This window comes from Orbicella franksi, chromosome 6 (assembly GCF_964199315.1).
Source record: "Orbicella franksi chromosome 6, jaOrbFran1.1, whole genome shotgun sequence".
NCBI classification, from domain to species: Eukaryota; Metazoa; Cnidaria; class Anthozoa; order Scleractinia; family Merulinidae; genus Orbicella; species Orbicella franksi.
The window spans coordinates 31690056-31717280 of NC_138150.1; the positions used below are offsets into that span (position 1 = coordinate 31690056).

The 27225-nt window shown below is 39.3% G+C and overlaps 1 protein-coding gene and 2 long non-coding RNA genes across 4 annotated transcripts in view; 1 reads left to right on the forward strand and 2 right to left on the reverse strand.

Moving 5' to 3' along the window:
* Positions 1 to 27225, forward strand: part of LOC145488988 (uncharacterized) — a 145802-nt gene that overhangs the window by 38228 nt on the left and 80349 nt on the right. The gene's annotated exons all lie outside the window — the stretch shown is intronic.
* LOC145488989 (uncharacterized) lies at positions 4823 to 10643 on the reverse strand. The gene is made up of 3 exons (XR_014049552.1): positions 10105 to 10643; positions 7251 to 9354; positions 4823 to 4873 (listed from the first exon to the last, which is right to left on the reverse strand). It is a non-coding gene; the product is annotated as an uncharacterized LOC145488989 (long non-coding RNA).
* Positions 17388 to 27225, reverse strand: part of LOC145488980 (atrial natriuretic peptide receptor 1-like) — a 41677-nt gene continuing 31839 nt past the window's right edge. For both annotated transcript variants that reach the window (XM_081467856.1, XM_081467855.1), the window contains exons 14-24: positions 26788 to 26859; positions 26386 to 26548; positions 26081 to 26230; positions 25463 to 25646; positions 24122 to 24262; positions 23645 to 23768; positions 23121 to 23189; positions 22632 to 22809; positions 20062 to 20160; positions 19575 to 19666; positions 17388 to 18784 (exon numbers count right to left, since the gene is read on the reverse strand). In XM_081467856.1, the coding sequence (XP_081323982.1) occupies positions 18515 to 18784; positions 19575 to 19666; positions 20062 to 20160; positions 22632 to 22809; positions 23121 to 23189; positions 23645 to 23768; positions 24122 to 24262; positions 25463 to 25646; positions 26081 to 26230; positions 26386 to 26548; positions 26788 to 26859 (1542 nt within the window). In that variant the 3' untranslated portion in view covers positions 17388 to 18514. The remainder of the gene's footprint in view (positions 18785 to 19574; positions 19667 to 20061; positions 20161 to 22631; positions 22810 to 23120; positions 23190 to 23644; positions 23769 to 24121; positions 24263 to 25462; positions 25647 to 26080; positions 26231 to 26385; positions 26549 to 26787; positions 26860 to 27225) is intronic.

Genomic DNA, 27225 nt, shown 5'->3' on the forward strand with positions numbered 1-27225 from the left:
CATTAACAGCAAGATCTTTTAACACGGGAAGCGGACAATTGAAAAGCGTTTTAGGAATTGAAAGAGAAACGCTATCGGAAACTTGATTCCATTTCTAGTTTTAAACTTCCTCTTCTCAAACTGATACAGCTAGTTCAACATTCAAATTGAGGTTCGGAGCCAAACGTAGCCTGATTGGGTGTGCAAACCATACATGCCATAACGCACGAGGCACGTGGGAAATCGATAGGTTTCCAATATTTTACATCATGGTAGGTGTCAAGTTAAAAGACTGTTTTTCACTGGCGCAGAAGTATAAACAACTTACTTGGAAGATGCTGTTGAGTAGCGCCTACTGTGAAAAAATTACCTTAAAAACGGCGTTGATTAGAGCGGTTTTTAATTAAGTGCCGTAAAACAAAAACCAAAGATGTCGTTCTGGCCAATCCCGAAGAACATAGAGAATCCAATGAACCAATCAAAACTTGTGGGAGGTGCGGTGGCCTCATGGTTAGTGAGCGAGCGGTCAGGGTTCGAGTCCTGGCCGGGGACATTGTGTTGTGTTTTTGGGCAAGACACTTTACTCTCACAGTGTCTCTCTCCACCCATTTGTATAAATGGGTACCGGCGAATTTAATGGTGGGGAGTAACCCTGCGATGAACTAGCATCCCATCCAGGGGAGAAATACTCCTAGTCGCTTCATACCACTGAAACCGGGATAAGCTCCGGCCACTAGTCTCGTATGCAGACTTTACCCAATCAAAATTTGAAACAAATACGTGTAGCTGACGCAAAGCGCAGGAAAACGTGTGTGAGCGAGTCACGATTGGTTTTGTGTTTATTTCTGATTGGATGACAAAGTAGCGCGAGTGTTTTAAGCCAATGGCATAAAATAGTATTACAAAACCAGAGCAAGTGCGAATTACGACAGTCAGGTAAACATTACTCTATCGACATCTCATAGCGCCTGCGTATGTTACTTATCTCATGCCCATGAAAACCATCTTTAATGGCATTCATCCCTCTTCTTGCAAACCTCATATCATAAAATGCCTGTCTGTCATGGGTAAAGGTAGGTAAAGGTAGGTTAAGGTAAAGTCCGCAAGTGGACAAGTTCCAAGAGTCAAGTGGTGCATCAGGTCGCAGCTTCTCCCAATTTCTGTAGCCTAAAGCGTCAAGGAGTATTTCTACTCCCCCCTGGATGGAATTCTAGTCCATCGCAGGGTTACCCCCAGCATTAAGTTCGCCGGTACCCATTTATGCACCTGGGTGGAGAGAGGCACTGTGAGAGTTGAGTGTCTTGCCCAAGAACACAACGCAATGTCCCCGGCCAGGGTTCGAACCCGGACAGCTCGATCTGGAGACGAGCGCACTAACCATGAGGCCACCGCGCCACCCATCTATCATGGGTGGCCATTAGTAACTACTTTTAGTTATTTTACTTAGCACGTGGAGCAAAACTATGATATATAGTTTTCGGGTAATAGTGCCTCAATCCTAATTAAGCTCGAGATTTCTATGAGGTGATAGTTGATGAGGTCGAAGGCCGAATCAGCTATCAACTCATAAAAATCGAGAGCGAATAATCTAATTGTTTTAGTAGAATTCTGACAGAAATTTCCTTCAAATAACGATTCCATTTATTTCTGGTCTTAGTATTAAACTTAATGCTTTAGAGAATTCACGCGGACTGAATTAGCTGTCAATTTGACATTTGTATTTGTGTAAGCGCGCTTATCAGTTTCTTTAAATAAATTCGAGCTTTTTTAATCCAAGAAACCGTAAATGCCCTCCTTTTAGTTTTCTCAGGAATTTTGTTTATTCATTTGTTTCCAAATATTCTTTCAAAACTTTGGAGAAACGAGGAAACGTTGCAATTTTGTCGACCACACCAAGCCAATGAACACTAATGGTTGATGTGTGCAATGGCTCAGCCAATAAGATTACAGCATTTGCATTAGTATATTAGTAGAATTCTACTTGTGGCTGATAGTATACGAGGAGCGCCACCAATCAGATTGCAGCATTTGCATTAGTATATTAGTAGAATTCTACTAATTAGTATTAGTAGAATTCTACTAATTAGTATTAGTAGAATTCTACTAATTAGTATTAGTAGAATTCTACTAGTATACTAATGCAAATGCTGCAATCCGATTGGCTGAGCCAATGAACACTATCAGCCCTTAATGTGCAGTGGCTGGAGGTCGTCTAGGAAATGGCGACATTTGTTTAGTTTTTCCAAAGTTTTGGAGGAAAATTTTGATGCAAATGGATAATTAAATTCCTGAGAAGTCAAAATGAAGGACAGTTAGGTTTCTTGACATTTAAAAAAGTTGAAATTATTCTAAAAAACTGATGCGCGCGCACACAACTTCAATTTTAAATGACAATTCAATCCGAGCGACCTTTTTTAGGCGCAAAGTTTAATAATACGTCAAGAAATAATTGGAAACTGTTATTTGAAGTAAATTTTAGTAAGAATTCTACTAAAACAATTAGATTATTCCCTCTCGATTTCTATGAGGTGATAGTTAATTCGGCCTTCGGCCTCATTAACTATCGCCTCATAGAAATCTCGAGCTCATAATCTAATTGTTAATTAGTGCATAGTATAGAGCGTATGCACTCACATGTCCAGCAGCCATGCAAATTTATTGGAACAAAAGAAAATGATTACATAACAAAAGAGTTGAACTTCCACTGTATTGGTTTGGTAAACCAATAAAGCCGCCGTTTCCTTGTTTTGGAACACCAATACGGCTGCCATTACGTCATTTGCATACGTTCTATACAGAGACAAAAAGAAAGGAACTAAAAAAAAACTAATAAAGTAGATAATTTAGAAACAAATACGAAGTAGTAACGGGTACAATCACATTCGGTTATTTTTTTCAGGGGTAAGCAAAATCACCCTAATAGTTACCTTGGACAATCCAAAATAAACGGCTGAGGTAAACATTACAACTTTCAGTATTTCACTGACACTACCAGTATCGTTGACATTTTTCCTGGAAGGAAACAATAATCGTCGACCAGTTTTCGCGGCGGACTTATCGAAGGTATATCGCAAATTTTTACAGCTCATGTACGCGATTTGCACACCGTTGTTAGTGGCGCGGGAAGCTAGTCGAGTACATGATCGATGAACAACTTCTGAAACTTTTCACGATGTCCGAAAAAAAAATAATGGTCTCCTCATGCGTAGTACCGTCTAAATGATTTTTGTCGCAAATAATATTCTACTCTATTGTCAGTACCCACGTTATTGAAAAATGGCAGATTGCTTCCCTGAGCAGTCAAATAGTGATTTGATATGGAAATAAACTTGGTGATCGAATTATAAAATAATCGTTGATCTCGATTATCGCAAAATAGCGTGATTTGTCAGTGTCTCGCAGATCAATTATTAGGGACTTTACGCAAAACGCGACGACAACGGCAAAGAGAACGTCACCAAACAGAAGGTTTAATGAGCAAAATAATGGCTGTGCACGTGCGTTATAATTCTTGGTACATTTCTTTGCCGTCCTCTGCAAATCAACAACGTAAAATGACCAATTTCCAAGTTTTTTGACAACAGGACCCACTACGGCTAATTTTTCGTATTTCTATTTGGAACTAAACGCATTTGTAGCATATTCAGCAGGGGCAAGTTCTAATACCGACAAACAGACTGAATATAGTTAAGTAAATACAAAATTCCAAAGTAAAATATAAACACATTTTTTAATAGGCGTCGTCCTTGCCGTCGCCGTCGTAAATGCGTAAGGTTCCTATTTGCTTTCAGCGTGCAAATAATCGATCTGCTCGCCATTGACATTAACAGCAATAATCGTTAATTGTTAATACTGATGGGGAATTGATATCTCCACACTTCTGTATCGGAAACTTTCAATTGGCGGAAGTACTTTCAAGGAAGAATAACGAAGACGACCTAAGCGGAGACATCAACTCAAGTCGCAATGTTAGCAACAATATTTCAAAAAATAATTCTTCAAGTTCCATACGATAATTCGTTTTCAAAATGGAACTTATTAGCGTGACCATTTCGCAAGGGCATCGACTTTAATCACCTTATTGAGCTTTAAACCCAGTTTGAAAACAATTGCTCTCAAACTCATTAATAATCATCAAGTTTAAACAATGGAAATCATGATCGTGCATGACGGTGTTGGAATAAGCGATCTCAATAAGCATAGAATTTTAAGATTTATTCTCCGTTTTCTCTTCGGTGTTTGGAAACGTGTTCACACACGGTCTTTCGTGTTTGACCACGTTTACAGTGTACTTCTCAAATATTACAAAGTGGGCTGTGTATGACTGCAGTTATGGAAATTTATTTTCCTTTCTTGAGGGAAAAATTAACTTTTAAAACTGGTGGCCCCACACTCTGGGCTAACGATCCATTTGCGACTAATTTGAGAGTAAAACATTCTCACTGTAAAGAATTAGGCGCGTCAGATATTAGCTAGACTTGGTATCAAACTCGCACTTACAAACTAATGCATGCATGCAAATAGAAATACTGGTGATCCTTAGTTAATAAAATGTTTGTTTTCGAAACAAATTATTTCTAAAATATAGGTGGGAATCCAAGTTATACTGCTTTTGATTGCGATACCTATGAGTTTGGTATTGCCGCTTATTACAAAAATATCTAAAGGCGTAAGCTAATATTATTCCAAAACGGAGAATGCAAATTTTTCCCACTTGGTGAATGGTTGTAAACAAGAGACTATATGACCAACGTCTCTTGTAAACAGAAGACGAAAATTAGGAAGGTTTGATAAATCTCTAAACGAGCTAAAACAGAAAAAAGAGAAGTCTCTTTAAACGTACCAGGTTTAGGGCTTTAGCTTTAGAAATCATCTGACGCTTGTAGCAAAGCTCCTGTTGTGGAAATGGATAAAATCTTCAATGAGTCATTTGTCTTGATCGTGTTGTCATATTAAATGCACCTCATTAGGGATATAATACTTCATGGGTGAATGCGATAAGTCCACTTATGAGAGGGTTAAACTCTCACATCACCTGTCGTTGAACCCAGTTTACTTTTCATGCGTGATGCACTTTATGGCTCTAAAGTTGAAGTACATCGAGCTAGTGCGTGCATCAAACAATGAAAGTACATTTGCTTCAATAACAGGTGATGTGTTTTCCTGCTCATGGCCTTCACCCATCAAGTATATAATGAAGTTTATAATGTAACTTACAACCCACGTTGCCACGCCATCCAACCATCTGTATGCGACATGAACCCCCGTTGCCTCTGGTCATTCGCTATTTATTCACGAAAGTACAGACATGCACACGTCGGGTTTAGCTCAAAACCCGTTTACGATTTTTCAATTGATGCTGGTTTTCAGTGTCACCCCATTCAAGATAGATCAAAATAAAAATCAAAACCGTTCAACAGATAAAGTCCAGAATCTGGGAAAAGAAGGAAGGTAAATATGCAAAGACCCTCGCCAAGATTCAGGTCACAGCAATTTTTCTTAAGCAAGATATGCGGAGAAATTTTTTACCCAAATTTATAGAGATTTGTATGGAGACGCCATGTTGTTGCCCATACAGATGGGCGCCAACATGGCGGCCGGAAACCAACAGAAACATCTGTCACTGAGTCTTGCTACAAAAGCGTGAGTTTATCTCTCGAGGAACTCAAAGACATTCAGTTAAAATAATACTTTTTTCTAATACATGAACTTTTCAGATAGCCAAATTCTCCGAAATAAGTCACTTATTTAACCAACATGACAGCTCTGTCGGCCGTCATGTAAATGCCGCGTCACGCAAAAGCTTAGAAATTCACGCGTACTCTATTACAAAACCAAGAGCCCATTTGGAGTGAAAATTTATATGAATATTAGTTTTCAGCTGCTCTTATACATCAAGAAAGTAACATCTCAGGAGGATCAATAGTTTTTTAGTTTAAATTTTAGTGACGCCATGTGAAAATCCCCAATTTTCTCTCTGTGTAGCCTAAGTTTCATTAACTGTAAGCAAGCAAACGTTTGTAGATGTTAACGAGACAACACACTAGACATCACTTCTACTCGGCGCAAAACAGTTATTTAAAACTGTTTTGAAAGTATTTGCCTTGCCAAGAAAAGCACAGGTCACCCACATAAAAAAGCACAGGTAAACCCACATAAAAAGCACAGGTAACCTACTACCAAAAAGCACTGTGAATCCACCATAAAAGAACATTTAGTTGCTACTTAACGCAATTGTGCTCTGTACATGAATGCGAGAAAGAGCTTTGTGAAAACCGAGCTTGACAAGGAGCCCGCAGATTTACATTAGATTGTTTTCGATTTTTGATCATAACGTGCGATTGCCTACATCAATCACTTTAACCAATGGAGGTTTAAATTGTTTCTCTCCTATTCATAAGTTTGAAAGAGGTAGCGAGTTTGTCTGAGCCAGAGTAGCAGTTACTTTTTTTTATCTCTTTTTTTTTATGTATGCATGAATTTCAAGCGACTCAGTAAATTTAGTTATTTCGGGGTTGCACTTGAATGTCTACCAACTGAGATCTGCAGATAGAGGCTTCTCGCTCACGGTCGAATTGTGAAATAAACAACCAAGTCTGAGAAGTGATTGCCTCAAAAATAATACTTCTCGACGGAAACCAATAATCCCTAGGCTCCGTAGAAAAACTAAAATTAGTAATTTGTGCCTTTTTCTGGCAAACAAGGAAATATTTTAGACTGGTTGCTAATTTTAACTCGCCTTATTCATTTCCGACAACTGGTACAATCACTGTTTGTCCTCTCCACCTTTTAATTTGTTGTACAAATAATGTATTTGTACTGAAAGCTAACAATGCTTTTTGTCACGTTTACTGGTTTAATTGTAAATATCCAGGTAAAAACAAACTTTGTTGGCACGAAATAGCAACCTCAATCAACTTTCCTTGGATAAAATCTTTGAAATAAAGGTTTCGATAATGACTAAGTATCTTACATAAAGTGACTATTCGAAACGAGTTCCAAACGTCTCACTGGCCAAGAGGAACTGAAGCTTTGTAAACGAGGTTTACGTGACTTGACTCAGTAGAGATAGCGGTCGATACTACACAATTTATTACAGTTTATCTTGCACGCAAATGACTGCTGGTCTGTAAAAGTTCATTGTGGTTGCTTCGAATTCACCATGTATTAAACCCCTGCAATTTCTTTCAAAAAAAAAAACTATAGTGATACAACAAATAGATAAATTGAAACATAAAAAAGATATGTAAATGCGGTACAAATATGGTTACCTGCTCGTATTTTCAAGACGGACTTGAATAATTTTCGGGGATTTTAACAGTGTGCTAGATATGGTCAATCTGCTTGTTCCTGCAATTTCCTACAAGAAAGATTATTCCATGCAGTTTTTCAATACGGCTACTGAAAGAGCCAGAGCCACTTTGAATATCAAACTCATTCACATTTTGCGCAGCAGAATAATGAATTTGAACTCAATGTCCAAGAAGAAAAGTTATTGATTGCAGTGAAAGGTGATTGGCTCAAATAAGTGTAGGTGGATTTAATTGTCTTCTTTCTGAAAGGTGGTTCACTAAGTGGCTTAAGTCTTAGCAACCATGTTGTAATAAAAGCTGCTTATTTCTGTTCTTTGTTGAAACAATCAGAAACTGCAAGTCTCAAAATTCCAACAGTTAGTCGCTGATAAGGAGCTTTTCTTTCCGTTAAATGAGCAGTTACCTCCTTGAACAATCCTCTTTACACGGAGTCTCCTTGTTAACACTTTTATTATTAAAGACTTCGCACTGACAAAACTCAGAAGATTTATGACTATTCTTTTGTCTTGAGAAAAAGCAAGTACCACTGTTTTTGATAGAAATAATACCCAAAGACTTTGTAAGAACGCTGGATATTTCTTCTACTTGCTTACTTCTTTCACTTCCTGATGTAAAATATGAGCATTCGGAATGAAATCATTGAACGTGAAGCTGACAAATAAGATCGTTCACTTGCCAAATCTTACCATGACACGATCAGGTAAATGATGCAGAAAATTCTCAGTTTGTAAAAAAAAGTTTGACACCGCTGGATGACCTCCCCTTTTTCTCAACTAAACATTTTCTTCAGCGCCAGTTTAGTCAAGACCCCGGGAATTTCAAGCTAGTTCACAGAAGAGAGGTGAAACAAATTTTCGGCATTCCTTGTCCGTTTTTCCACTTCGATCCCCGAAACCTTTGAAGGATTAAATTGCAGAAACGTTGTCGACGAAAATGTTAAGCCTTTGTCTGTCAAACACCAGAATCGCCGACCAGTGCTTAAAGACACATCCAATTGGTAACCTATACGATTAGATCAGATGTTAAACTATTCCTTTTCTTTGAAAAACTTGCTCTGTCAATGAGAGCTGTGGATATTAGAAACTCATTTTTCACTCCTCGCTGGGTCTGAATAAAAGGCGTAAACCCAATGCACAAACTTGGGAAGGGAACTCTCGGCATAGCACCTCAGTGTTTATTACATTTTCGTCATTTGCTCTCTCTTATTAATCGTCATTAACAACCCTGATTGTTTCCATTTCTTAGCACGCACATGTTTTAACGAGTTTTTATTAATCCTAAATGTTGCTTGGTAAATAAAGGATTGTATTGTATTGTATTGATTGTAAGGCGACAGCCGACGGATTGATCTGAATATCCACCGCTGAGCATACAGAGTTTACTTTATGTAGACAATGAAAAACAGAAAAATAAACACGGATCAACTTAGCTATTGTAGACATAACGAAGGTAAATATTAATAGCACAGGTCTTTTTAATTATAGGCTGACAAAACTTTGTTTTCCTCGAAAGACACCTTGGTCACGCTTACCCTTTACCCATGACAAAATATTCCAATATAATAGCCTCGAAATCTTTCCAATTCAATATAGACCAGTTTACTAGATTCCTTTTCCGATATTTAAAACGACTCCTGAACTCAAATATACAATTTGCACGAGAAATTATTTGGAATGCAGCAACCGTTGTTTTTTTTTCCTAGCATATTGTTAGAGTAATCTGATCAAGATACATGACAAGCCCTTTCTCTGATCAAATACTGAAGGTGGATGTAGGTTTTAGGGAAATGCTCAAACAATGACCTCTTCATTATATTATCTGCATACTCTGGTGTGTAAATTTTATTACGGACCTTTGCCTCGATAACACAGACAAGTCGCTTTATAAACTGTCGAATTTATGCCTTATAATGAACTTGTTAAATCCATTGTTGAACATATGAAAGATGGCAGAGTGAAAATATCACTTTTCAGTCGAGAAAACAATTACCAGTTGAGGCTCTGAGCCCACGATTTTCGTCACCAAAGTCGCTTAGCAACACTACGCTGTAGTAGCGTGACTGCTTAAGGTGGCCGAACACAGTTTTCGCGCGCGCTTGTGCTGATGCAATTGAGTGCGCACACAAGGATTGCAAAGAGCGATCATTTTATTTACTCAACACCCGCACTATCTGTGTTATTTTTTCTCTATTATTGAACGCAGTGTATTGATGGCTTTAGTCTTTTATTGCAAAGATATGTTAGAAAAGGTAACGACGCAAAGAAACCAGCAATTCTCAGCTTTCTCTTTGCTACCGAAAGAACCCAGTTGCTGGAAAAATTGAGACAGATTGCTTTTGCAGAAACTTGCGGATTTCTGACGATCCAGTCGTTAGAATTTCAAGAAATTTGGCAAAAAAATAGTTCAGAAGCCACGTGAATGATCTATCGCAAAAAATCTGAATTTTGACATAGGAAATTTTTAATAATACAGAACATGCGGTGAAAACGATTTACGGCGAATTACGAAAATCGCCTATGTCAAAATTTTATTAGAACAGTGTTGACAGAAGGGATTTAATGTCAATTCGTAGAGGGCAAAAGATGAAAAAAATCTAACGACTGGATTTTTTTTAAATAAACAAAAATCATTTTTTAAGCCTTGTTTTTAACCAGCCCCGTTGCCATGGCAACAGCACACACCTTAGCCAAAATGCGAGAATAAACTTTTCTGTGGTTAACCTTGACTCTTGCAAAAAACGAGCGCCAAAGCATAAATAGCTTAAAAGTAATGGTGAATTAGGCATAGGCTCTTGAAAACTGTGTTCGGCCACCTTAAGTTTCCTCGTGAGTGTTCGCTCTCTTTTGTGATTGGATAAAAAGAAACGGAACCCCAGTGGCTGGTTTACTTTGACGAATAATGACATAAACTATTCTTTTGTCCTAGCTGTTCTGCTAAACTTGATTTGACATCGAATTTCCATAAACGGGAGACTATCTTGTAAAAGCCTGTGAGGGTTTTTCTACTCTTCTCTAAAAAAGCTTTTTTATACATGGTACATAGTATGATATGTATTTCTATTATTAAAATGAGCTTTGACATTACAGCATGTTTATAAAGGTGATCCTTCACCGAAATGCAAACTGCTTTGTCATTGATCTAACAAGAAAAACAATACGACTACCAGCTGCCAAAGTGTGTCAATCAACAAAACGATTCAGTTTGGACATTGTTTATTATAAGTTTGCCTCCGAATATCCACAAATGTGTCTCAATAATATATCTTTTAATTGACGAAAAATTGCCGACTGACTTGTATTTTACAATATTTACAGAGGATATCACCAAGCTAACACTAAGTTAATTCGGGTGGTCTTCTATCTACATTACGACAATTTACTATGCGAAATTAAAAATTGAGGCTTAAAACTTTAAAATTACACGGATAATCCATCAATTAAATATTCATTCCTCAATATTCAAGCAAACATCTTTTGTTTTTGGATTTTCAACAACTCTTATGTTAGTTTACAATCACCCGCTATATCTCTGACAATAAAACACAGGTAGTTATAAACTCATCCACGTTCAGAAAGTTTAAATTCAGGAAATATTTCCAGACCCAACACCTGGTTGGAACGGCTTAGTTGAAGGTTGACCTGAACAGACGACTCGCAGTCTGACATATTCGCATTTTCTTCCAATTTTTTCACTATTTAACTTTAGAAAATATTTAACCGAAAAGCACATATGGAAATTTCGTCCAATAAAGTACTAACGTCGACATTTCTAGCAGCATTTTTTTGTTTATACCAGTTCACATTAAACTAGGTGCACTTGACAGGTGGAGCCAACCACTGATCAAGTTAGTGGCCATGTCAACCCTGAGGGCCTAGACACCAACAGAAATAACAGGTAAGTATCTTGTTTCATTTATCATTGTCAACTTTTCTGCCTGACTAAAATCACCGAAAATTTGAATACCAAATTAAAAAGCGATCACATTATTTGATATCTACATTTGTACAGAAGGAAGCCGACACCCAGAGAAACTAATGACAACGAAATAATCAACCAAGTCACTTTTGGGGAACGAACTGGGAATATGGAAATGGCACTGCATATACAAGCGAGTAAATCTCTCATTGTCAGCCTACAATTTACCTGCTAGGTTCTTGTTCCTCACTTTTTCGTTTTCCATACTTGGTTAAGCGTAATCATTCGATCTACGACCCTCCTTCCAAAAAGCGGCCCCGTTGAACGTGTTTTTGTTAACAAGCAACTCTTTCCTCATTAGCAAGATCTTAGCAACCCTTCATCAACAAGGGCCTCCTGGCGTATGCCTACCTTTTACGCGCTCATAACCCACTGAGATCATCGATTCATCTTGAACACATTATAGAGCAGCTCTCTGATCTCTCGACTTTCATTTCATAGAAACAATGATGGAAAGATGTAAATAACTTACAAGCGGTTTTCGACACGCGTCTTTGAAATGAAAGAAAAACTTCGTGTTCCGAGCAGGACTCGAACCCGCGTCTCCCCGCAGACTAGTCGGACGTGATATCCAGGAAAGCCTTAGAAACAATGATGAAGAGACGTAAATAACTTGCAAGCGGCTTTCGACACACCACTCTGAAATGAATATCATGCCCGACTAGTATACGGGGAGACGCTGGTTCGAATCCTACTCGAGACGCGAAGTTTTTCTTTCATTCCTGGGTAGTGTGTCGAAAGCTGCTTGTAAGTTATTTACGTCTTTGTATCATTGTTTCTAAGGCTTTCCTGGCTCAAATAGTTACTATATTCTACTTGTCCCCAATAAGCGCTCTCAATAGGACCAATAGGCCAATTCCGATGTATTAAAATTTCAACTTGGCTCCGAGGCTTAGGGGAATAAAACAAAAGAAATTAATTGTTCATCCCTCATCCTCGATGCGATTTCTTTTGTTTTATTCCCCTAGGCCTCGGAGCCAAGTTTGAATTTTAATATATCGGAATAGACCTCAGCACGAGGCTCTGAGGAATAAACCCCACAAACTTTGTAGTTATTCCCTAGAGCTTCGTACTGAAGTTGGACTATTTGGCTCTCAAAATAAATTCAGCACCTAGGGCGCAAAATCGGATTGTTACGTGATATTTGTTTTTGAAATCTGAATTCAAAATTCAAATTTGATGGCGAAAACTGTTTTTGCGAACAGATTGGCATCCTTTCTAAATAAGCGGAACTGGAAAATAGTTTCACTTAAGTCATCCACAAACCCAGTCAGTTGTATCAGCGATCATTCGGCTATATGAGACATTAAAGAGATGACGAACGCCTGGCGAATGTAAAGCCGCTCTGTTCTCTGACTCTGCGTAACCGCACTTGGAGTAACACTTTATCTGCCTATAGCCATGCAAATAAGTAAAGATTATGAACCAATGAACTGCGTGCGAGAAATTTGCACATCTTCAATGATTTAAGCCTCGTCTACACGAACAATTTTTATGTGAGATAACGAAAATTGGCCAATTTTTATGTGACAATTATACTTGCTGAAAAGCTGGCGTGTTAGCATTTATGTGACAAATAAAAGTTGTCACATACGAAAAATAACTCGAGTAGACGACTCGTCACATAAAATGTGGCAAATATGTTCGTAAGCGCCATGTTTTTTTTTGGGGGGGGGGGGCGACTACGTAGCCTCGCCTTTTTCTCTGTGTATCTCTGCTGTCCGAAGTCATTACCGGCGCACTAAACTTTGAACAGCTGACAAATATTTGCCGTGCCATCTACACGATCAGATATATTTGTCACATAAAAATTACTCGTCTAGACGAGGCTTCTTAAATATTACGAAATTTTATTCATGCATGCTCACCTTAACCCACTTTCATTTTCAAATAACTTAGCGGATGACTAAACTGCCGCAGACGAAACCTCTCAACAAAGCAAAAAGAGTCCGCTTGACTTGAAACGCTTACCGATCTTCCACTGATTTCAGAAGGAAAAACTCCAATTTAAAAGGATGCAGATAGCGGCGCTTGAGCACTGAGCAAGATCTGCGCTTTTATTGCTCATTGTCGTCCGACACTTTCACGGGAAAAAAATTAAAACCCCAGCGCTCGTCAAAAATACCTTTTTTCCACTAGAAATTTAGCTCGGAACGTATATAAATTTATATTCGTTTGAATCGTCGATGAAATGACCTTTTCCGGATATTGTTTCCTTCAGGGGTCGACAAAAATCTCTGATTACAAAATCACGCCGAACCCACGCTTTGCAAAAAAATCTCTTCAAAACCCTGACTTCGATGCGATATATCGCTTTAGCGTTAATAGCTACCACACATCGGCAGTAGTTAAATCTAGAGTGGAGCCGTTTGACTGTGCCAGAGCAATTTTTTTTAGAGATCAAACGCGTGGACTTTCCGCTGTTATTTGCATGTTGCTTCGCAGAGTTTGACACCTCTATCATGTGTTTATAATTTCTTTAGGCTCATTTCAGTATTGCAAAATATGTTTTAAGCTCTCTAAGTATTGGCTCTGGAAGGATAAAGTTTGAAATACTCCGTGAGCTTGCACTCTATACTCGATCTATATTATGATGCCTTGCCCGGATGTTTGATTAGGTCGATTAGAACTTTTAACATGTACAGAGAATGTAGCTTCTTGGCAGGTCTAATTACCTCATTGACTGATTTGTTACAGGCTAATCACCAAGTGTGGACAGGCACATCAAAGACAAAGTCTACCATTCTTCTGTTTCGCGCTCGCCGAATTTTTTTTTGCCCGGCACATCACAGAAATTTGAACTCAGAGGTATGTTTTTTCTTGGCTGACCACCTTTTTGCTGTGTCCGGGGTTAGCGAGAGCAAATTTCTCACATCGCGTTTGGAATCAGGATGGAGTTCTAAATAATAATTTTCTCGACCTTATTTATCCACATGACTCAGTTTTTTTCTCAGATTACGATAATATACGGCAACCTGTGGTGCAGAGACTGGATAAACGAAAATCACGGAATGGGCGCAAACATCGATTTCACAGCTTCCATTTTCAAAGGCCAGTTGAACCATTCTTCCCATGCGGAAATACCATCGCTTAAAACAAAATGTGTAGCTATCAAGGATTATAACACTGATAAAAATTTCGCTCAAATAAATACCAGCATCCTTGACATGAATTGTTCTATGGCGCAAAGAACAGATAATAATTTTTATGCTCTGACTATTTGTACAATATAGCAAATGAAGAGCAGCTACCTTTCTGGGTACCTTCCGAGATCAAAAGGGAGCAACTCTATCCAAGAGGGATGTTAACAAAGTTGAGATGACGGCGTGACTGTTAGATTGTTACTCTCAGGTACCTACGATTGTTACAAAGTTAATATAATGGCGTGACCGTTGTGACTCTCAGGTATATTCTACCCACGATGTATAAGATGGCGTGACGGTTAGATTGTTACACACAGTTATATTCTAACCACGTTGTTACAAAGTTAATGTGATGGTGTGACTGTTAGATCGTAACTCTCAGGTATATTCTACCCACGTTGTAACAAAGTTAATGTGATGGCGTGACTGTTAGATTGTAACTCTCAGGTATATTCTACCCACGTTGTAACAAAGTTAATGTGATGGCGTGACTGTTAGATTGTAACTCTCAGGTATATTCTACCCACGTTGTAACAAAGTTAATGTAATGGTGCGACTGTTAGATTGCAACTCTCAGGTATTTTTCTGGCCACGATGGCTGCCTGGATATGGGATTTTGGATACCAAGAAAGCTCTGCACTTCGCGGACGTTCTTCTTGGCTTTTAATATTCGCATAACTTGAACTTCAAAGGGCAGTGATCGCGCAGGAAAGAATCGCCTGCCAAGTAACTTTGCTCGTATATTTCGCCATGATTCATCAACTTTCCACAGCCCAAGGGCTGAAGCAACCAAACAGTCGCATTTTCGGTACAATATATTTGTGTCCGCCCAGGTTCATGTCAAAAGCATTTCAATTATTACCCTCAGTTCGAAAAAACGATTCTTGTAGATCTCCTTCGAAAATATGTGAAATTAAACATTATCTCTGTTATTTCGAAATGTTGAACTAAATCTTCTTTTTTCAAAACCTACCTCTTGTCACCTTAGTCAAGTCGACATGTGCTGTGCACTTGAAACAGAATAATGACTGCACTGCGCGGAAGACTCGATCGATATGCCGAGTCAAAAAATGGCGCGCTTCCCACATGATAGTTCCCCAGTATTGCACTGCGCATCCCTACTGCGCATAATTTCACGCGTGATTAGCACGCGCGCATTAAAAAATGGCGGCTTTTTCTTTACGGCTGGACCTCGTCATAGAGGTAAATCGTCATTTTCTCGCAAACGAGTATGGTGACCTATCATTTTTTCTGCTGTTTTGAATTGAGTAATAAATTTCTTTGTGTAAAATAAATACGGACCAATTCTCAGAGTAGAACAAAAAACGATCGTTGGAAACGTGAATTTACCAAGCAATCGTGACTACAATCATGGTGCCATTATAAGGATTTATTGGGTACAAACAAGGTGCTGTTGCTCCTAAACGAACATGGGGACCCCTCATTTTTATTTCAAAATTTAAGTTCCTGTAATATAAGCAATTAATAGGCAACGTTTCACAAAAATCTCAGTGCAGGTTCTGTTTCAGTAGAATGGCCTTAAACCGATCTACACCAGTAATTGTCCAAAACAATAAAATGATCTGAGGTTAATCCATCCCGACTAGACGAAGGTATACAATAAACATACTTGTTTGCCTATTTTCAAGTGGCAAGGACTATTTAGAGAAATTGATGAAATAACTGCGTTGCTTGATACAATTATTGTTTGCCAGTCAGGTTAATCGTGATTTTTAAGGCGTTGGTGTTTTTCGCACCTAAGGAGTTTTGATCATCCGGGTGGTCTCCTATTATCCCTTGACCGATCTGTCATTGATAATTAGTATTAAAAAATGTAAGTCCAATAAACTTCGGGGAAAAAAATTTCACTACTTGCAGTATAGGTAACAATATTGTGATTCTAAGTAATAGTGTTTTGTTTGTAACCAACAATCAATAATGAAAAACAAAACTAACATGTCGCTTTCTGTTACAAACCGACGTGCATTACTGGCCATCATGAGAAGTTGCGTCAACTTCGTTTCCAGGATCTCTCAGCTTCCCGCCCTCCCGGAACGAGATGAGAGACCCTGGGAACCTGGTTGAGATTGGGGTGAGTTTCAAATTTTACCAATCGATAACCGGACGACCACAGGAAAGATCACGCTGAGATTGGTCATTTGACCAAGTTTAATGCTTTTAGGGAGAACAGAGACCAACTTGTGGACCTCAAAACATGGTTCAAAATCCCTGACAAACGGCAGTAATTTTGAGACAGTGTCTCCCCAAACCATATCAACTCTCTCTCTCGTTTTTTCTTTTCTTTTTTTTTTTTGACTTTCTGTGATGCAGTCGACCTCCACTAACGGCCACCTCTCTACGACGGCCACTTTCTTGTTGTGTCCCGGAGGACGGTCCATATACTGAATTCATCGCCAACCTATTAGCCTGCGAATACAGCCGCCTCTCATTGTCCACCGCCGAGGGTCGAAGGGGCTGTATTCGCAGGCTATCAACCTATAGGCGAATCTTTGCTAAAGCCATTGTTTGCATTTTTCCTCATTAACATACGACTTTACGCAGAGTAGGCTTCACGCTAGACACGAACTGACTACAAATATAAACTTAGTAACTGGTGAAAGTTTTGGCTCTTTAGGTGTAATATTCGAGAACTTGGTTTTCAACAACTGTAAAATTTCTGGGTGGCAAAAGTGCTAATGAGCTCATACATTCTTTGTAAAATTTTGAATTTTCAAACAGGCGCCGAGCAAAAAGTATTCAATACATCGGATTCAAATTTCCTTGGGGCAGTTAATCGTGCTGTGCCCGTTTAATATTCAGAAATAATGTTTTTGTAGCTCAATCAGGAACTGTATTGCTTATGCTAATAAGGCAAATATTGTAAACAAAGATTCTCTTATTTTTCAAGGTACCGTAAAGAGACACGACCCTGAGAAAATCAAACGTCACTGACTACTTGAAAGTTTCGTGCATCATAAATCAAGGCAAATGAATTTCCGACACTTTCCAGTTCAAAGCGCAGTTTTATTGTCATTTATGACGACTAAACTGTTAAATGTTTACGTTACTTTTTTCCTTCAAGTTTTAAAAACCATAGGCGTATATCTCCTATTGTTAAAAGTTCAAACACGGACGGCAAACTAACTGATAAGCCGCTGAATGCTTACGAATGAACAAATTCATCATAACGTTCTAAAAAGGTATACGATACATTCGCTTGTTGATTTATATTACCAAAAAAAAATTACCTAATGACTGAAGTAGGGATCAATACTTCTCCACTCACATTTACCAAAAACTCAATTGAACGCTAAATATAATTTTACCTATATTGCGGTTTTCGTTCAGAAATAAGTATGATATGGACAACTTGAATTGCTTTAAAGTTGCTGCTCTGACGATCCGCCTGCTAAATACAAGCTATGTACATATATATGGTTATCATTCCCTCACGAATCGCTGACGTAGCGAGGCCTGGGAAGTGATTGGGCTTAAAAACACTCAGTGTAAAATGATTGGCTACCTTGTTTTCGAATATTTACAGAGTTTCCACTGTATAGAAGCGTCGGATTGGGTACTAGCGCTGTTAAACAGCGCTGAACTTCAAAGATATATATAACTATCTTATATTGTAACTGTCTACAACGATATGGAAATTCAGAGGCCAAGCTGGTCTCACGGGTCGAATATCACTATAAGTTCTTTGTTTCTAACAAACACTTTCTATTTTCGTAACCCAGCTACAAATCAGAAGCGTTTGTGTACACAAGAAAGATCTCGTGGGCGACAACCCGCGCATTTCTGTGAAATCCCGAATAGTCTCGAGACATCTCAAGCAGTTAGTAAACATCTCGGTCATTTCCGAAATGTGTTCTTCTCGAGCACTCCGAAACCTCTCGGGTGTTCCAAAAACACCCCAAGTAATCCAGAGTTAACTCGAGCATTTCCGAGGCATCTCGACTACTTCCGAGACATTCTGAACGATTCCGAAACATCCCGAGTATTTCCGCTACAATCCGAGTATTCCCTCGCCTCTGTCGATATCTAATCGATAACTCAACAAGCAAAGAAATCGCGAATCAGCGCAGTGAAAACGCGCACCAGTCATACAGTCGTCTGGTTTAGCAGAGCCGCCGACTCCTCGTCTGTCTTCTGCCATGATTTCTTTATCGGGCTGGGAGAATTTCCCTTTAATGAGCGTCGTAAAGAATCGGTTCTTTTCAGATTGAGCGAACTGTTGGAGCCGAAGTGATGCCCAGGAGTGTTCAGATAGTTCATAAACGGTTGACCGTTGGGGTGAAGATGTTTGTTTGCTTTGCAGCTGGGGCGCTTAACAGCGCTTATTAGCCAGTATGTTTTCCACGTGCCTTTACCCTGTAAGGAGACAAAAAGAACAACATATTATGACACATTTGCTTCACTACACAACCGAACACACTCAAGATTATGAGGCATGGGCGCGTTGGTCAGCCAGGCGATTGGCAAGGCTGACCGTAGAATGTCATAAGTTTCTCAGCCGTCTCTTTTTACAAAAGTACTAACCATGAGCCTTCGCGTACTACGCTCGCACCCAGATCTCTGTTCCGCGTCGGAAAAAATATACATTCATGTCAATACCGAATATCACAGATTACATTCTGAAGGACAGGAACAAACATCCCTAAGAAATGGCTCAATCAGATGACTTTTGTTACACATTGCTATGCAACATTGCAGGACCTGCTAATGCTGATTTCTGATCGACTGTAAGAACGTGAACGCCTTCAAATAAAGTAAAGAGAGTTCTCAAAACAACAACAACAACAAAAGTAACAGAAGAACGCAAACACCTTATTTCACAGTATTCTTATAGACACCTGAACGTTTTTAGACACAATTTACCGTAAGCAAAATACAAAGCACCATCACCACCGAACCTACTCTATAAAAACCCATCACAATTTACCGCCCTAACAACGCTTTTTTGCGAACGCATCAATTTTTCTTTCCTCTTGGGTGAATCTACACTTAACGTGAAAAATAACTTTTTACAGACAGATAGACTCAATATTTAATACATAATACTGAAGTTATTTTCTCTGAACTAAGATTTATGCAGCCTCAGACAACACTTCTGGCATCGCCATTTCATGTTTTACTTGCATGGTGTATTTTATTTTCTTACTTTTAAAAACACTTCTCCTCTTTCTTCCACTTCAAAGCCTCCCAGGTCATCCAGAATTGCCTTGGTAGCTTGACTGATGTGAATACGGAGAGCTGTAAAATGAAATAACGAACAACCATGAGAGTCGAGAGGAGAATTATTATTATTATTATTGTTCATTATACGGACAAACCCGAATACGGTTTCGGCGATTAACAGAAGAGTTGTGAACATTTTCTGTACATTTTCCGAAAGTCACTCGAACGTTTCCGTTCTTTTACCAAAAACTTCCGAACACTTCCGAAGATTTACGAGACCTAAAAATGTGTCGACTGAAGTCATTGACACAACGAAGTTTGTTTGGTGGCGAGTATTTAATTTCTCTTCACATTGTCACCACAACGATAAACATGAGAAACAAGCAACTAATCCCCGTCGGGAGAAAATGTCGCATTTCACCAACTAAGGTTGTAGTTAATTTGCACGCGAAAGGGCTACAGATACAAACCTTCTCCGTTAGATTCCATTCTCGAAGCTGTGTTGACCGTGTCACCAAACAAACAGTAACGAGGCATGGTGTTACCAACCACGCCAGCAACACAAGGACCTGTGACGAAGTACAGTATGAACAATCGTTATCAAAACAAATTTACATTCGATAACAGACATAATGAAGCAAGACCAGGGGTAGACTGCTGGCAGTCTGTTTTTCTCTCGAAATTCAGTAGGGGTTATGAGGCGAGACGTTTTGGCTAAAGGGGAATGGGACGAGACATGGGCGCGGCACGGACGAGAAGATGTTTTTTTCTCGTCTCGCCTTCTTTCCTACTCGGTCATACCGCCCTTGTCCCCCCTTCTTCCCTACTCGGCCACTGCCATATCACCCTTTTACGTTCGCGATGACTAAACACGCGTCCCAGTGACCCTCGGAGAAAAAACCGGCTGCCTGCAGACTAGACCAAGGCTGGGTAGGGTAGGCAGTCGCTCGCATGAGGCAGTCTCTTGCATGAGAGGTAAGCAGTCTCTCGCATGAGCCCCAGAACAATTCCGATTCCGTCGTTAACGATCCATCTCAACCTTCCCCCGTCTTGATCATCGTTTCCTTGTTTCTTCGTTCTAAAGTCACTTTGACATCGCAGAAATGGCTGAACATATCATATAGAGGTCCAGATGTCCTGAAACGAATGCCGTCATTCAAGATTACGTGCATGGCAGGAAAATATCCGCTCCCAGTCTCGCCACCATTTCTATAGCTACGCGAGTAGGTGACGACCCGTCAAACCTCTCCAAGGCGGTTTGCAATATACGCTTTACGTCTATCAATAGAACCTTATCTGGGAAAGCGGAATGGGCTTGTATTCTCCACCACTGAAATTTAACTAGTGAGACAATCTCAGATAGTGCAGAGCGCAATTGATAGCTCTGGTACAGTAGTCCCATAAGTACTCACCCCTACTCGATTCACTTCCGGTTTGTGTCTATCTTGGTAGTCTGCTACGGCTTTTCCCCTTTGCAGTGTGTATGTTTCAAGGTTGTATTTTCATTCAAGGTCCAAACATTACGCACAAATTAATTACTACTGGTGCTTTAAGTTGATTTTCGTTCATTTTAAATTCAACAATACGCTGAAGCAGCAAACGTGACAATTTAGCTCTTCACGCCAACTTTGTAACTTGATACTTTTGTTTTCCTCGCAAAGCCATGTAATATGAAACCCCTGTTTTCTCCAAAACATACGGAAGATGTCCTTGTTTTTTGGAGATAAATGAAAGAAAGTTAAATATCTGATGTAGTGATGAAGAAACGGAACAGAGACGATGTTTTACTAAAAATGCAAATTTTTACCGATGAACAAGAACTAATTTAATTATCAGATAGTCACGAAATACCACTTTCTTTTTCTGTTGCCACCTTTGTTGTTAACAATAAAACAATTCAAAATTAACACACAACGATATTGATGGCTGAGAAGCTTTTCAACGAAAAGTATTGAAGATAAACAGCGCTACTTGGCCGATATGAATGAGTCTCCTCACAGACTGATTAAATTAATTTGCGCTTTCATTAGGTGCCACGGCGTCTGCAGCAATATTTGAGCATTTTCCTGGTTTCTTTTGTTACAAATTCACAATTTGCGGAGTATTAGCGCCACTAACTTGAGAACTTTTTGGTCTCTCTTACAGACACAATTAAGGCAAGAAATAAACAAGTCGCTAAGGAGAAGCAATATATTTGAACTCTGACAAGCACACTATTGTAGATTGAAAACAGCAGATGATATCTGTTGAACCGACCTGTTTGTAATTCTAAAAGCTACGCAGCCACAGTAACGTTTCACTTTTGCAATAAAAAGGGACAACTGGCGCTACCTGAAAAATAACTGCCGTCCTTGGTCACATGACACGATATATAAAATACTGCGTGTAAAGATAGTGTATAACACTAACAATGCTAGAACGCATGCGTCTTACATGTTGAGCTCTACCATAAGGAAAACCACTCAACATTTGTGCGTGATTCCGTATGCAATGTATCCTTCACCTAATATAGAGGCCACGAACCCTAACTAATCTACGCATGCGTTTAGGGCAAATTAGTTTTGTTCTAAGGAGAATGGTACCACAAGGAGAGCAAGGGGTTACCTGAAACAAATATATAGCTTTGCGATGTTCAAAGTTAAGCGACGGCGATGGAATGTGTTTTACGTAGAGTACACATGTACCTTTCCCACCCTACTCCCACTACTTCCCTGCCTCTAGACTAATTAATTAATTGAAATTAATTAATTAAACAAACATTAAAGTTTACACCTTAGCGCCATAGGGCCATAGTGCCATAGCGCCATAGTGCCATAGCGCCATAGCGCCATAGCGCCATACCGCCTTAGTTCCTTAGCGGCAGGCAACCCCCATAACCATCCCAATAGTGCACTCTGCACTAAAAAGGTAACTGATACAAAATAAACACAGACACATAATCTTTGCATAATACACAGGACATCTCTCTCAAGGAGCTTTTTCATTCAAAAGGCCGGTAGCATTTTTTTTGAGGGTTAACTCAAATCGTTTCAATAATTACCGCTATGAAGCCCAACTCTCAGCTTCAACTGATGGTCCGGTTTGTGTCGAACTTTAAAGTCGTTCTTCACAGCTTCCACAAGGTGCAGTGCCATCCGGGATATTTCACCGGCATGCTCGTGGCCATTTCTGATTGGTAGGCCCGATACCACCATGTACGCGTCACCAATTGTCTCAACCTGGATAAACACAGAGTAGCGTTTACAAAGTATCAATCTCAATCATTCATTCTCGGAACTGAATGCGGTAATAGTGATATACTAAGTAGTAGAAATGTCATGTTCTATTTCTTCAATGGTGGCAGGTCATTACGCAACACAAGTCAACATAACTGTTAAGGGGGCTATGCGCATTTTTTTCTTAAGTTTGTCGTTTGAAGTCCGCGTCGTGATGCCACCGTTCACCGCTCGAGAGGAAAAAAAAGACTGCGAAAGAGACTTGATTTTTACTATCAACTTCACGTACGTTTGAATTGGATTTGTTTTCTTACTTTGTACACGTCATACTCTTGAATGATGTCATCAAACAACGTGTAAAGATCATTGAGGAGAGTGACGACCTGCAAGAAATAAACCCAATGAGAAGTGAATTCTCTGGTTTGACAGGCTTGATACAGATCGTTATCTAATTTCTTGCCATAAAATAAACAAAGGGTAAAAGCACGGAGGTCAGGAAAAGCTAAGATATCATGCAATCACCTTGACATACAGTTAAACTTCAGCCTCTACTAAGTAACAGAAACCTCCGAAAGCAAACAAAATGCTTAAGGGTACAACTACTTGTGACCAAGCAACAAAACGTCGAATAAGCGATGCTGTCACCTTTCTTAAAGTCCACTTGAAAAGAAGAATAAAGGATTCACAATAAATTTTAACCTCTTGCCTAGAGCCGAAGTGAAGCAACGGTCTGTTAAACTTACTAGGCTTGAGGGCAGATTGAATCACTAAGTTCTCCCAAACTGATTATATGAAATGCTTGGTAAGCAGAAGGAAGATTTTGTATGTTGATCCATACCTGCATGGGCGTGCTTCCGGATGAGAGGCTGGTGAATCCTACAATGTCACTGAAGTAGATTGACACCTCATGGAAACTCTCCGCCTCTACTTCTTGGCCCTTTTTGAGCTGCTCGGCGACAGGTCTGCATTGCGCGCGAAAACAAAAAGCGATTAACATAGACTGCAAGCTGTGTTCAATAATACAGACTGAAAAAAGAGAAACGATGTTCAAGATTAGCCTGAGACAGGGTGATTTTCGTAACATGCATCCTCCGACATAGCAGTCTGACTGACTGTGACTGACTAGGTATGACTCTCTCTTGTCTCAGTAGCTTGAACATCACGTTACTTTATCAACATGACTATTATAACCAAACATGACGAGACATTACATGAATCACGTGAATCTATCACGTGACCTTTACAGCCTTACATGGTAAGACTTATATTTTTTTCGCGTCACCGTATCGCACGGCGACGGTGAACACAAACACACCTCGGCAGCATCCTTTCCAAAAGTGCATCGGTTTTCTTCTTCTCTTCGATCAGCTGACCGGTTCTCTCCACAACAAGCTCCTCCAAGTTGTCCGCGTACTTTTCCATCATGTACACGATGTTGTCGAAGATGTTTGTTTTCCTGTTGAGTGTACAACAAAAAAGGGACACTCCAGTGATGCTAAAAGAAGTCTACTCTCGCAGCGCAGAAGTCTACTCTCGCACCAACATTTCTCAAATTCAAATTCCAATTCGATCCTTGAATGCACGGACATTTCTGAGCGAGTTCTGTGAACTCCTTGGTGCTCCGTGGGTAAACAAATTACATTTTTTTTTAATTATTATTTCTTTAGCGGTGCTGCCCGTGACGGTTACAGCGGCCACGTTCCATGAGTGAAATTTAACAAATTGGTGTCAGTTTTCCATGCTTCTGTCCTGTTATTGATGATGAATTTCGTCACAACATTGTCCACTCTCACTCGTTGCGTCATAAATTCATGCGTCTGTCCGTTTATTGACAATGAAAATTGGCCAATGAGCGCGCGAGAATTTCTCCAGTTATTGTAAAATGCAGATTTGCACGAATTGTTGGCACCGACCACACTAAATGTGTTATCGTTTGAAAACGGGTACTTTTTAATGCGCTTTCGCCCATCATCCACACTAAAAGTAAACGATCGAAAACAATGATGAAAACGGAGGTTTTCAAAAACGGTTTCAAAAGTGGAGCCTTTTGAAAACGCATCGTTTTGAAAACGCTCCGTTTCCAGTCTGGATAGGTGAAAACGGGGGCTTTTGAAAAAAGCGTCATATACTGTCCCTTCCATCAGCGTTTTCAAGCATTTTTAGTGTGGACGATAGACGAAAACGCATCAAAAAGTATGCGTTTTCAAATGAAAAGGAATTAGCGTGGACAGGTGAAAACAAACTGAAAACGCTAGTGTGGCCGAAAATATTTTGCTTCGTTTTCGTCCAGACGAAAACGGAGACTTTAAAAAACGCATTGGTGTGGTCGTGGTATTTCAATATTTCCTCTCCATTTTTCTTTCTTTTTGGTACACTCAAGAAAATTAAAAGCGACCTTTCAAAGTAAGGATAAAACGTTTCATCAACTCTGGAATCCGTTTACAAAGCTATGTTTTGTACGGGTGCGATGTCAAATGAATACCATGAATAATCGTTGAAAACAGGAGCCATTAATTTTGGTTCAAGTTTGTTTCAAACTTTCTTGCAAGACAAAGAAAGAATTGAGCCAAAATATCAAACAAGGGCCATCTAAGCCCAGAAATCTGGCTGATACAAAATATTTGGCGAATTTCATGTCATAAAGTTGGCAACTTACATGCCGTTGTTCACGAGAACTTTGTGCATAATCTTCTTTATCTCGTGAAAGTCTGGTCTCTCATCCGGGTTCTCCACCCAGCACTGTTTCATAAGTTCCCGGATCTCCTCAACGCCAGTAATCAGTTGAGTAACCGTTGGACGAAAAGGCGGGAACTCAGCATCCTTCACTCTGTGAACTATGTCTACAGCAGAAAAAAGACGTTCAAATCAAAACAATGCCCTTCATCGCGACCAAAAAGCTATCAGCATACAAGTCAAATGCACTTGTCTTCAAATACACTTGTCTTCAAATCGAATTAACCACGTATGACAAGTTTTTAATTTAGGTCAAATGATCATTCAACTCTGTACTTTGTAATTTAAACTGAAAATGACAGAAGATTCTGTTGAAACATGTTATTAAAAAAAACGTTGTGCTGTTTCTAAAACTTATATCATGTCTGCTACTATCCAGACCTTTTGGCAATTGTTAAGAAACAGTAGAAGAATACTAAGGTCAAAATTCAGATTTAAATGATATGCATTGACCAACATATCATGCTAATTTTTGTCAAGCTTACTGGCAAAAAAAAAAGCGGTTACAAAAAATCTCAGTTAAACCGGAAAGCAAACCAACCTTTTGGTTCCATGAAGTTTGAGCTGTAAGGTCCTTCTCTTGTGTGAAACTCTTGTAAAATTATAGCAAAGCTATAGACATCACCTTTCTGGGTCCCCCTCTGGGGGCGATTGGGAATTCGTAAAAGTTCTGGCGCCACCCAGAGTAAATCTATTAGACAAGGACAGAAGAGGAAGAAGGAAAAACCGACAATTTTAAGTCAGTACTACAAAGTCTCCAACCTTGCGTTAGAGTTGATAAAAAAATGATTAATTTTAAGAGAAAATAAAATAAATGCTACGTTGACAATATCCTGGACTACTGACCTCGGTAGTACGCGTAGTCTTCTCGATTCTTTTTCAGTTTAGTTCTAAATGACGGGAGCCCAAAGTCTGTGATTTTTAGCACCCAGCGGCTGTCCACCAGACAATTGGATGATTTGAGATTCCCATGGGATTTCACATCTGAGCTGTGCATGTATGCCATACCCTGCAAGAAACAGATAACCCATTAATGAATTAACGTGAAATCCAGCAACGGGAGAAAATTGTGCATAAATAATGTGATCAATGCCATGCGTCATCTTGCATAATTATGAGACCAATGTTATAAAAGTCGTGCGTTAAAAGTTAATACGATGTTTAAAGGCTGGATTCCACGAACATGCTTATGTGGTCCAACTGTTTGTATCTCGTAGAATCCTTCAAGTTTCCATTCATCAAACATACCTTTACTATGTCTGCCACAAGTGAAGCTATAAACATGTGATCCAACTTGACGTCCTCGTTTTCTAAAATATCCTGAAGAACACAAATTTGTTTAAAGGTTTACATGTGTACTTACAAATTTCAAGCAAGAAAAGGCAGAAAGGAACAAATCAAAAGAGAACTGCAATGACATTTATACGAGTTCGTTGCAGTTGTCAAGCGATTCAAGCTAATGGAAAGAGCGCTTTGAGAAAAACTGACACTACGGCAGGTTTGAAATGCTTTGATCTCTGCTGTATTTCATCGACGCTTTCCCCCTGTTGCATTCTTGCCTTCTGAAAAGACAGTCTAGTTAAAAATAGATCTTGCATTTGGCCTGTACCAAATAACATCACTGCCCGGTTAAAAGAGACTGCTCCATTATTACAACACATATAATTTATCTTGTGTTGTCTTGAC